Raw genomic sequence first — 12,596 nt, forward strand, 5'->3', positions numbered from 1 at the left:
AGATTGTACAGAATCTACTCCAAGAAGACAGGATAAAATGAAACAAAGAAGGTAAGGCAAAGAAATTAATAAACGATTGGTGAATCTAAAACAACATTAACTTTATGTAATGGCAAAAGAAGCAATAACTGACTTTGAAGACACAAGGTGCTAGACAAGTTGCTGGACAGAGAAGTATGTAAGACAGGACAAGTGACTATTTTAAAAGTCGAATGGCTTTGAACATACTGTAGAGGAGAACAGAAATAGCAACTTAGCTTGGGATGTAGCTCAGTGGTACAGCACTGCTCTAGCATATGTAAGGCCCTAGATTTGATCCTCAGTATAGCAAAAAAAATTAATTTAATGCAAGACTAGTTAAATATGTAAGGAATTTTTAAAATAAAAGTTACAAAGTATATATTTGCAATCAGTAGAAGGAAAAGTAAGAAGCTATAAATGGAGATAAAGAAGCAAAAGTAAGGTGATTAGAAGAGACAAATTAGGGTGGTAGAAATAAATCCAAATATATGAGAACTACTTACATTGGATGTAAACAGTTCAAAGTCACTAGTTACAAGTGAGTGTAAGCCTGAACAAAAAGACAAAATCCAAAAGCATACTATTCAGAATGGATAGATCTAAAACATAAAAACACCTAAAAGTTTTAAAATAATAGAGAAAATGTACCAGAACCAATACTCATCATAAGAAAGTGGGTGATGCTATATTAATATCAGACAATACAAAATTTAAATAAGGCTGGGTGTGGTGACACATGCCTGTAATCCCAGCTTTTGGGAAATGGAGGCAGGAGAATCATGAGTTTGAGGCCAGGGCTTCAAACTCTCTTAAAAAAAAAAACCCACAAGAACCCTCACTGGGAATAAAAATATTAATTACATCATGATTCAAAGCATAATTCACCAGGAAGATAAATTAATTATATGTACCTAAAAGCAAAACTTCAAAATACATAAAGCAAAAACTGATGGAATATAAGGTAAAGTTGACAATTTTTTTTCTATACTGGGGTTTGAACTCTGGGAGGACACCTTGAGTCACTCTGCCAGCCCTTTTTTTGTGATTTTTTTTTTTTTTTTTTTTGACATAGGGTCTTGAGAACTATTTGCCCTGGCTGGTTTCAAACTTCGATCCTCCTGATCTCTGCCTCCTGAGTAGCTAGGATTACAGGTGTGAGCCACTAGTGCCTGGCAGAATTGACAATTCTTAAACACAGGGAAATGCCAAGTTACCAGTGTCATTAGCTGGTGTATCCAGCAGTGAAACTTAACAGGGAGACAGAAGACTTAAGCCGCATTTAACAAGCTCACGTTAGTTTGAGTTATAACCATGGGCCGCATGGTAAAGTTTCAGTCAACAATGAGCCACATGTGTGGTGGTGCCTCACCTTGAAGGCATAGCCATCTTAGTTTGTCTGACACACTCTACCATGTTTGCACAATGACGACATTGCCTAATGACGTGTTTCTCTGAACGTGGCCCCATTCTTGATTGTTTTGGCCTTGCTGGCCCTGTGGTAGGCGATCTGCTCTGCAGGATCACTGCTGTGGTCAAGGTCAAGGCGAAGGGCCCTCATCAGTCATTGACTGAGTGGGACCGTTTTTTTATTTCTTTTTTTTGCAGAGCTGGGGTTTGAACTCAGGGCTTTGCACTTGCCAGGCAGGCGCTCCACCACTTGAGCCCAGCCCGCAGCCGTCTCCCCGTTCTTAGGGATGCGTGACTGTATGTAGAATGGGGTATCCCACAAGTGTAGGATACACATTCCTAGTTTCAAAAATGAGGAACATGGGGAGCACTGACTAAATATTAGGCCAAAAAGCAAGTATCAAAACCACTGACACCATAGGATTACGTTCTCTGACCATGATGAAGCTTTCTCAGATAGACAGCAATACAAACATCTAAGATAACCTTACGTGTTTTGAAATTTATAAACATGGTTCCAAACAACTGATGGTCCAAAAAGGAAGTCATGATAGAGATGAGGAGAAAACAACAATGAAAATACTACGTATTAAAAATTTGGGGATGTAACTAAAAGTATACTCAGGGGAAATTTGTAATTTTAAGTTACAGCCGAAAAGAAGAAAGACTTAGAAATAATGAGCTATGTATCCAAACCAAAGGCTGAGGGGAAAGAACACCCAAGATTACACCCAAGGAATAGCAAAGGAAGTAAATATAAGAACAGAGGTTGATGAAATAGAAAAGAAAAACAAAATACAAAGAATCAGTATGGCCAAAAGTTGTTTTTGAAATGACAAGTGAAATGGACATTCTTTCTGCAAGATTGATCTAGAAAAACAGAGCATGTGAAAACACCTCTGATGGTGGTTGGGTGTGGTGCTACATTCCTGTAATCCCAGCACTTGGGAGTTCAAGTCCAACTTGGGCTACATAATGAGACCCTGTCTCAAAACAAACAAAATAAAGCAAAACAAACAACCTTCCCAGACAAAAAAATAAATAAATAACTTGAACAGTTACTTCTGTGTTATGAGTACAGAATAGATTCCTGCTCTGAAAAAGGACTTTCTATCTCCTGCCATGGTTCTAACCAAATGGAAAGCACACATGGTAACCTGTAGCCAGGCATCCTGCAAGCAGCTGGTTACCCGGAGATGTTTTGCATGTTTAAAACATAAAATGGAAGTTAAAAAATCAAGTTGAGAAAAGGGCTGGAGGCATGGCTCAAGTGGTAAGGCCCTGAGTTCAAACCCTGGTTACCCACTCCCCCCCCAAGAAAAGGATGAGAAAAAACCCAAATCCTAACATTGGATATGGAAACAAATGCATTCATGTGTACATTAAACAGTTATCTCCTTCCAGAGAAAAGAATTAATTCAAGAAGCAATCCGACCCAGTGTAATTTTAGATTATACACATTTAAACCCTTAAGAAGATACAAGAGAGGAAAAGAAGGGAGAGAAATCTTTACCTAAAACGATTGCTTTGGCAGTGACCTTGGTATTGTAATTTGAAAGCTACTTGCATGTGTGCTGCAGGATGGAGAAAGCAAGTAAACATATTGATGTTTTGAAAAAGCAGAGTTTTCACTGTGGGAAGGAGATACAAATTTGGAATGGGGACATATGCGGAAGAAGCTAGTGATGTTGGATTTGGGGTATCTGTGTGACCCCATTAGTATTAAGATATAGGTATAAATACTGATACAGGGATAGGCAGAGCTGTAGGTATTCCTAACTGTAACTGCTGAAAAGATCTAGAACGACAACTCCATGGCAATGGCCATGGGAGTGGTCTCAAATCTTGGTTCCTAAATTTCATTACCCACTGAAAAGAATCAGGGGTCCTTGGAGAAATGACTACTTCCACATGTATTCAGGGAAGGCCAAAGTTGATTCCACATATATTATGTCAGAAACCCAAGAAGTGCTCAATGGTAAAAAGTATTGTGTCAAAGACCACAGCAGTGAAGGGCTGTTCCCACTGCCCAAACCCAAGACAGAATAATGATGGTAAAAGACTTTAACACAGTTTAAAAAAAAAAAGATTCATGAGTCCATAGTGATACTGAAAAGGAGAAAGAGACAGAAGAGAAAGAAACGGTCTTATTTCAAAAGCATGCTCTGTAATAAATATAACAGAATTGATAAAATGTTAAGATCTCCTTTTTGCAACCACAGTGTAATGAACTCTTTAAGTAAGATTGTCAATGGATGTTAAAACTGGTGCTCAAAAAGTTGTTGGGAAATGGGATTATTGTGCTGTCTCAAATATTAATTGTGAGAACAAACCTACCTTATAATGGACAGGTCTGGCAGTTACTACTTTAACCAAGAGGTCTAACTTAGTATCACCCAACTAAGATCACCTTGTGAAATAATGCAATAAAACCCATGTTGGATCACCTGTGTAGTGTTCTTGCCAAAATGTGTTTAACCTAACAATTACCATGAGAAAACAATAAGATTTCACAAAAGTTGAAAACCAAAGCAGGACTTGAGCATTTGTCTTAGATTAAAAAACAAACAAACAAACAAACAAAAAACAACAAAAACTAAAGAGACATAAAAGGAAACACAAAATATGAATGTCAACTAGAACTCCTGATCAGGAAAATACAAACTCAGCTATAAAAACATTTTGGGGGACAACTAAGAAAATTTAAATGTGTATTGATGTTACCTGATGTTATTGAATTAATGTTAATAGTCTTCTCTCTCTCTCTTTTTTTTTTGCAGTACTGAGGTTTGAACCCAGGGCCTCGTGCTTGCTAGGCAGGTGCTCTACCACTTGAGCCATGTGCCTAGCCCTGTTCACTTTCTTAGATATAATAATGATATGAGACAATATTCTTATTCTTAGGGGGATGCATGCTGAAATATTTAGGGATAAAATGTTATGATGTCTGAATTTGACTACAAATGATTCAGCAGCTAGATGAATAGATGATAGATGATAAGTGGCAAATGTGGACAAAATCTTAGATGAGTCTATAGGTGTTTACTATAGACTCCCCCATACCCAACCCAAAGTTTGGATTAAGTGTGAACATTTTCACAGTGAAAAGTAGCAGAAAAAACAGCAAAATAAGCATGGAAATTAACTCTCAAATCCAAATTAAAATGATGTATAAGGAAAGTTGAGAAGTACATACACTCACAAGAATAAGAACAAAAGGAGGAGGGAAAGAGCAAACGGTTTGGAAGCAGAAAACAGAGTAGTAATTGTCTTAGCAGAGTCAAGGAAGCAGGACCTACAGGAGCAGTTGGTAAAACAGAGGAGCAGCACAATTTACCCCACAGAATCCTTGAAAGACTCATAAACTTTGAGTCCTGAGTGAGTGTTGTTGATGGTGCAAGCCTACATCAGAGTTACTTAAAGAAAAATTGACTCAAAGTCTGCTTAAGAAGCAGGCCGAGCTCCACATTTTGTTCCCCACTTTGTACAGTGAGGCAGCTGTCCTTTTTGTAGCTCCACAGCACACTGGAGATTTGCATTTGAAGAAGGAAAAAGGAGCTTCTTGTTTGTGAACCATCAGGCACAGAACTCAATCTGACCACACAAGAAAAGACCTGGAACTGACAGGAGGAGCTTCCTGTCAGATGGCCTACAAGATGGATGGTTCCAGAGACTCAGTCAGCAAGGCCTGTCACTCAGAGCTTGGAGTAAGAGTCTCACTCTTAATCATAAACAGACAATTAACAAATGCTAGAAAAGTGAGACCAGCCCTCACACAGAAGATAGCAAAGCCAGTGAAGAGAAACAAAAGGAACACCAACAATAACTTAGAGGAAAAAGAAACTAAGCAGGGCATCAAAGACACTTAAAAATTGTCACAAGGACCCTCAGTCCCCATTCTGCCTTGTTGAGAATGTAAGGTGTTGAGAAGAGATGACACTGCATCTGTGACAAAAGGAACATTCAGAAAACAATCACAGAAGCAAACAGAAAATGCTCTTGGAAATTAAAAAAAATTGAGAATGCTAGAAGCCAGAACTGATAAACCCTCACCGCAGAAAGTAGAACAAAATTACAAAGAAATGAAGAACAAGAGAGAAAAGAAAATCATAAGAATAGTCTTAGAAGAACACGTCTGAAAACAGGAGTTTTTAGAAAGGGCAAACAGAGAAGACGGTTGGAAGAACTGACCCATGAGATGATTCAAGACATTTTCCCAGAAGTGGAGGTCCCAAATTTCCAGGTTCAAAGGACCCTGTACAAACTGAAAATAGACCCATACCAAGGAACATTATATAATTTCTCATTTTACTGGAGAAAAAAGGAGAAGATCCTACAGCTTCAGAGAAAAAACAAACAGGTCATATACAAAGGATCTGGAATGAGATGACATCTGATTTTTCAACAGCAACACTAGAAGTGAGAAGACAATTCTGAGGGAAAAATGCTTCCCAGTCTAGAAGTCTACAATAGTCTGCAGGCTACCAATCAGCGACTGGGGCAGAATAAAGTGAATCTCAGTCACGCAAGGTCTCAAATCATTTATCTCCAAAGCAATGACGATGTTCTCTACTAAAATGAGAGAGGAAATGAAGGGAGTGTGTACAGTGGAAGGAAGGGAGGTTCTCCAGGATGACATGGGTGCTGTCACAGAGGAATGCCATTCAAGAAGGAAGTGTGCACAAGACACTGGTGTGCTGAGAACTGCCCATCACCCCATTCTCTGCCATCATGCTATTTTTCTAGTCTGAAGAAATTGTCAGAAGATGTCCTCTAACAAAACAAAGAAAGTGAAATTCTGAAAAAGGGAATCCTATCAGAACAAAGGGAATTCACAGATTAGCTGTGTCGTGGGTCTAGTGAGATAAAGAAATTAAGAGTCTGTAAAAAGGCTGTCTCCAAGAAAAAGAGTCTATATATTTTCCTTGTGAAAGTTGTACTGAGAGGGTTCTTAGAATATGGGGATAATTACCTGTATGTCCAAAGAAAGTAAGAAAGAGAAAAACAAAGCCAAAAAAATTAAAAGGCAATTATAAACTTTTAGGAAAAAATAAAAAGTGTAATCATGGTATCTGCAATGCTAGGCTATGAATTATAGATGCATTGGCATAGTGGTGAAAATATTGAATATTGGTCTAACATAACTACTATTTTGGGAGGATGGGTGAGGGAAAACAGATATGATGGTGATGTAAAGAAGGTAAGTCCTTGTCTACCAGAATGGGAAGCCAACAGAAATATCTAAAAGTGAAGCAGCAAAATACAGCAACAAGTAAGAATAACTATGAATTATGGCAAATGCTAGAGGAAAAATGATAAAAATGTCAAAAGAGATTGCTGATACTCAGTATTTTCATTATTGTAACAAATTACAAATATTGTTCACAGCCAAGCTGTGGAGTAGATGGCTCGGGGGAATGAACAGTAGACTGCAACTGGCCTAAGTGCTATTTGACTTTTTAATGTATGTGCACGTATCACCTTGAGGGGAAAATTATTTAAAAAGGAAGAGCTGGGTGGTGCTGCTGGCTCATGCGATCATCCTAGCTGCTGGGAAGGCTGAGATTGGAAGGATCCTGGCTCAAGGCTAGCCCGGGCAAAAAGTTATCGAGACTCCATCTCAACCAATAGCTGTGCACCTGTGGCTGAAATTGGGAGGATCGTGGTTCTAGGGCAGCCCAGACAAAAAAGTTTGTGAGTCCTCAGCTTAATGGAAAAGAGCTGGGTGTGGTGAAACGCATCTGTCCTTCTAGTGACAAAGGGAATAAAATAAGAGGATGGCAGTCCAGGCTAGCCTGTGCAGAAAGTAAGATCCTATCTCCAAAATAACTGGAGCAAAAAAGGGCTCAAGGAGCAAAAAAGGGATAGTGCGCCTGCCTAGCAAAGTGCAAAGCCCTGAGTTCAAAACCCCAGTACTACAGCATCAAAAAAAAGTAAAGAGAAAAAGTAATATTAGAAATGAAAAAAAGGACATGATTATAGATATTAAAGGGCTGAATCATACGAAAGTTATATAAGTTCTTTGAAAAGTTTTAAGATGGTACATTTTAAAACAGCAAAATATTAATTTTTCTAGAAAGCATAATTTATCAGTCTGATGAAAGAAGAAACAGAAAGACGATAAAGATTTATAATAACTATAGTGAATGGATCAGGATTTTACAATCGGCCCACAAGTAACAATAACAAAACCAAAGCCAAACAAAAATAACCGTGATCCAAATAGTGTTACAGGAAAATTCTATCAAACTTCGATTTATTTATTTGGTGGTACTGGCGTTTGAACTCACAGCCTTATCCTTGCTAGGCAGGTGCTCTACCACTTGAGCCACACCTCCAGTCCTTTATCAAACTTTTAAGTAACATAATTCCAATTGATATAAAGTGTCCCAGAGAAATGTAAAAGGAGGGTCTATCCTCAACTCATTTCGTAGGTTTGGTAGAAACTTTGATAATAGATTCAGACAAAACCGGTGGCAGATAGGAAAATTATGAGATAATTTTACTTCATGAGTGTGAAGATTAAATCCTAAACAAAGTGTTAATAAACCTATTCAAGCAATTTTATTAAAAATATCATATGATAAATTCTGTTAACTCTAGGAATAAAAGGATTGTGTAAGAAAATCTGCAAATATGTTTCATTATCTTTAAGGCCCAGTGAAGAACATTTTGTACCCATTGTGACAAAAGTTCTTTGCAAGGAAAAAATAGGACTAGGAATGAATTTTCTATCTTCCTATCTATGAAAAACTAATTTTCAGTTTTTTGTTTTTTCAGATAGACTCTCTGTGTAGCCCAGGCTGGTCTCAAACTCGCCATTCTCCTTCCTCAACCTCCCAAGTGCTGGCATTACAACTGTGCATTGCCACACCTGAGTTAGGTATTATTATTTTGCTTGTTAGTTGGTTTTTGAGACAGGGTCTCACTATGTAGTCCAGGCTGAGCTTGAGCTTGCTGTGTAGCAGAGGTTGGCCTTGAACTAGATCTCCTAACCTTCATGCCTCAGCCTCCTGAGTGCTGGGATCACAGCACTGGTGTGTATTACTAGCTGTGATCTTTTTAATGACAAAAATGTTAGAAGTAATCCCTCCAAAGCTAGAGGAAAAAAGACAAGGTTGTCTCTTTTAAGAAGCTGACTCTGAATTCTATTAAATGTACATTCCATACCTCAAGTGCAACACTTCAATATGTTCCAATCAATTTACACGTATAAAATTGCTCCGTCCCTATTTTGAAAGTAAGTTCTGTGAAGACTCCTCACGCATTAAGCTTCTTTTGAAATTTCTATAGCGTTTTAGCATTATATTCAGCACAGCTTGGTGTATAGAAAGCATATTTGATTAAAGAGCATCAAGTAAGGTCTCCTGAAATGATTACCTGTCTAGAAAGTGCAAAGCCCTGAGTTCACCACCCCTCAAAAAAATCCAGTCACCAACAAAAATAAGTTTTCTATCTATAGAATTAATGATCTATGGTGTAGGAAACGTGAACAACTCAGAAAAGATAAAAAAGAAATTAAAAATAACCTCAACCTCTCTTGTCAGAGATAACCACTATTGACATTTGGAGTATTTTCTTTTCCTGTGCACATTTTAACAGAGCAGAGTTCATACTCCTTGTGTATAATTTTGAACCCTACTGGTTTCTTTTTATAGAAGCATTTCTTCATTACCATAATTTTTAGTGGTTACATGACATTAAATATCATAATTTGCCTAAACAATTCCCCACTGTTGGACTTTTTTTGGTCAGTTCTATAAATGACAATATTTTTGTGGCTACATATTTTTCTGTAGTTTAGATTATTTTCTTAGGATAGGCCATTACAGTGTCGGAGATAATTGTTTTCCTCCAGTCTTTATTGCATCCCTCAAAACACACTGATTTGTTTTTTTTCCCTCTTCCCACAACTTCTAGTTTAACTACAATGGAAAAAGTAGAGGAGATAGGGAAGAGGAAAAGAAACGAAGTGCACCACACTAGTTAGGCAGGAATCAAAGTCATGAAAACTGTCAGGTGAGTTTTTCCTCTCACCTGACTATACCCAGGGACTCCCCAGCCCCGCTTCTCCCTCTCCTGCCTTTCTCTAGCAGCTTCTTGTTTTTCCTCTGGAAAACCACTTGAGAAAAAGGAAATTCTTACCATAACATTTCTAAGTTCTTATATTTCGTCTCTGTGGAAGGCTGTTTGTGTTGCTTCTTGTTTTGGGTCAATCCCTGAACATTCACTTCATAAACAGACTGAGATCCTTTCTGGCTGAGGAGCATGTGTCTCTTAGGAAGCTCATTAAGGTTGTTCAAATCCATATTAGAAAGAGTGTAGATGGGTAGCTGCTGGTAGGGAAATCTTTTCTCTTCATCATGTCTGCATTCTCTTTCTTTATTAGAGTTTTTATATAGTACCTTGTCAAAAGCCTGATTTGGTAGAGCAAAGGTATTGGAAGTTACTTCAGGTTTCTGGCTCCCAAGTGCCCTAGAGTCTTGTAAGTCACTGTTAGAGGTACTCAGAAGCACAACTGGTCCATGTTCTTCTGAGGTTTCAAAAGGCTGATTTTGATGGTGCTGCTGTCCAGGAATGTGGTTCTGATTTCCTTGACGGACAGTGAGCTCTTCCATCCTGAAAGACCTCAGGTCATTCTGGCGTTTATGCTGTTTCCGACCCCTGGGCTTGGCTGGTCTTCTGGAAGGCTGCTGGCCATTAATTGTTTCAGAGGGTTGACCTCGTGGGACATTGCTTGATTTTGAGCCTTCATATTGAGACCAGTGTTCCTGGTAATTCTAAAAAGATATTATGGTTAAAATGTAAAAGTGGAAGATTGGCTTTCTTCATAAATTTTAAATTAATATTTTCTAAACTGGGAGTTGAAACTTCTAAGAAGGTGACCATGGGATTAATAGCAGATAGAGCAGCAGAGGAGAGCCTTTCTTAAATTCAGCCAATTGGAGTATGGATAGGTGAGGAAATTTTAGATTATGAGCCTATAAAGAGATTGAGAGTTTAGAACCTGCTTGGTATTAAAGACATGTCTTTAATTTATAATCTGGAAAGGGAAGTGTCACCAAATTGGTGGGGGAGGGGGACAGAGAGAAGCTTTATGGCCAAAGAGGTTCATAGAGAAAGGGAATATAAATCTACACCAAAATACCCAAGCTTATTTTAATAAGTGAGTATTTCAAAGATCCTAACCAGAAAACATCAGGGACTCGATTTTCCAAGCAAGTCCAAGTTTCATATGAAACACAGTTCAGATCATCAGCTCTTCTTACTCATATAGGTCAGAAGCTAGAATGACCTCTTCACCAGATGAAACAAATTAAATTTTATTCAGAGGATTATAAAAGAGCCCGAGCTGTGATAGGACATCCACAAGGGCTGTTTTCCTTCTGCTCCTTAATATAGCCTGTCCTTAGGCCATCAAACATCTGGGGGAAACGATTTCAATTTCAGAACAGTCTTTATGCTTTTCAAAGTCTAGTAACAACAAAATGTACTCTCTGTATAATAGATACACTATGTAACTATATTGTGCTAGAGCCATTTAGGCATGTTTTCCAAGGAATGGAGCAGTCATTGCTTTGTGAAAAACTAGCTGAGTTAAGAGGCCTTTGGAAAGAATGATTAAATGCTTTTTGAAAACAGTAAGATGGTTATATACATCAATGTGTCACATAACTGCAACACGAAAATTAAAAAAAAACTTTGATGGTCAGTATCTATGCAACATTAATTGGAAAATGTAACAATTAGCTGGGTCATTGGAGAAAAAAGCATCTTGAACTGAGAACCGCATGCTTTCTGCTCAAATCGTTTTAGCTTGTTACGAAGCATGATCTCATTACTATGATAAAATTTCAGCTTTTATTTCACTTTTTCTGATGCAATCCCTGAGACTCATTCTATTCCTATATAATATTAAGTGCTCTTCTAGTTCTAATGAAGGCACATTATAACCTTAAGGTTGAGGTTGTTAAATTTAAAACAGTAGTTATACAGAATTCCTTCTTATATCAGATTTTAAAGAATGATTTGAAATACAGAGTATACATATGTTCTTTTGGAATTTGAACTTTCTGTGGCCATGGGAGCCGTGCTATGATTACTTCTGATTTTTGAGGGATGGAGGGGCTGGGCATGGTGGTGTAATTCTATAATCCCCACTATGCAGGAGGCACAGATAGGATTGTGGTAGGAGAAGCATGGTTTGAGGCTGGCCCCAAGCAAAAAATGCAAGACCCTATTTGTAAAATAACTAAAAACAAAAGGGCTCAAGTGATGGTATAGAGAAAGCAAGGCCCTGAGTTCAAACCCCAACACCACAAAAAGAAAAATCCCTAAACAAACAAATAAAACCCCCCAGAACTTTCTTCTGCATTTGGGAAAGATAAAGTTCTTTGTCCCATGCAGTATATTGGGTTGCATGGGGAAAACGTGCAAGAAGGCTCTGCAAATATATGGCCCCAGAGCATCCACCCTTGTAGTGGATGCAGAAGACACTGCCATTGTACACTCTTATAGGTGTGTTCCGGAAACACAATTGTTCTTTTCATGGCTGTGGTCACTGTTTATGAAGGCCAAAAAAGCTATGATCTACGAATACTAATTAATGCTGACAATGTAATTTTTTTCAATATTTGTTGAGCCTCTAACTTTCTGGAGAAATAAATGGCTAGGAACTCTTTCTGCTGCCTCCTGACTGCAATTTTCCCAGTTTTCTTTCCTTAGCTCTACCAAGAAAGAGAAAGACTATCAGATATTTGTTCTTTTGTGCACCATTCTGAAGTCCTGGCCTACCACTTGGTCTCAGTCATGTCATTACCTCTGCTGCTGACAATTCAGATCACAATAGTCCTCTTCACAGGGTGCTTTGTCAACAAGGCCAAAGACTCATCATTTTATGAAACTTCAATTGTCTCGAGTACTAAATCCGCTATTCACGTTCAGGTAAGAGTGGGGAGAGACAACATTGCAGCCCCCAGAAAGGAAGACATTTATGAGCTTGATGTGCTTTCTCTCACCTTCCAAGCAGCCTACTTGAGATCTGTGGCTTACTGGAGATTTATTACCCTACAATTGAGGCATCAGGTGTTGCTCTTCGGGTGGTGATACCCAGTTCCCTGAAGTTAATACACAGAGCCATTCTCAGGCTGTTTAATCTCCATCAGTAC

General features: G+C 38.3%; 1 protein-coding gene across 3 annotated transcripts in view; it reads right to left on the reverse strand.

Annotated features, from left to right (window-relative positions):
• Jhy (junctional cadherin complex regulator) overlaps positions 1-12,596 on the reverse strand; it is a 64,061-nt gene that overhangs the window by 14,649 nt on the left and 36,816 nt on the right. For all 3 annotated transcript variants that reach the window (XM_074066516.1, XM_074066515.1, XM_020182390.2), the window contains one exon: positions 9,574-10,208. In XM_074066516.1, the coding sequence (XP_073922617.1) occupies positions 9,574-10,208 (635 nt within the window). The remainder of the gene's footprint in view (positions 1-9,573; positions 10,209-12,596) is intronic.

The sequence above is a fragment of the Castor canadensis genome, chromosome 2 (assembly GCF_047511655.1).
Source record: "Castor canadensis chromosome 2, mCasCan1.hap1v2, whole genome shotgun sequence".
NCBI lineage: Eukaryota > Metazoa > Chordata > Mammalia > Rodentia > Castoridae > Castor > Castor canadensis.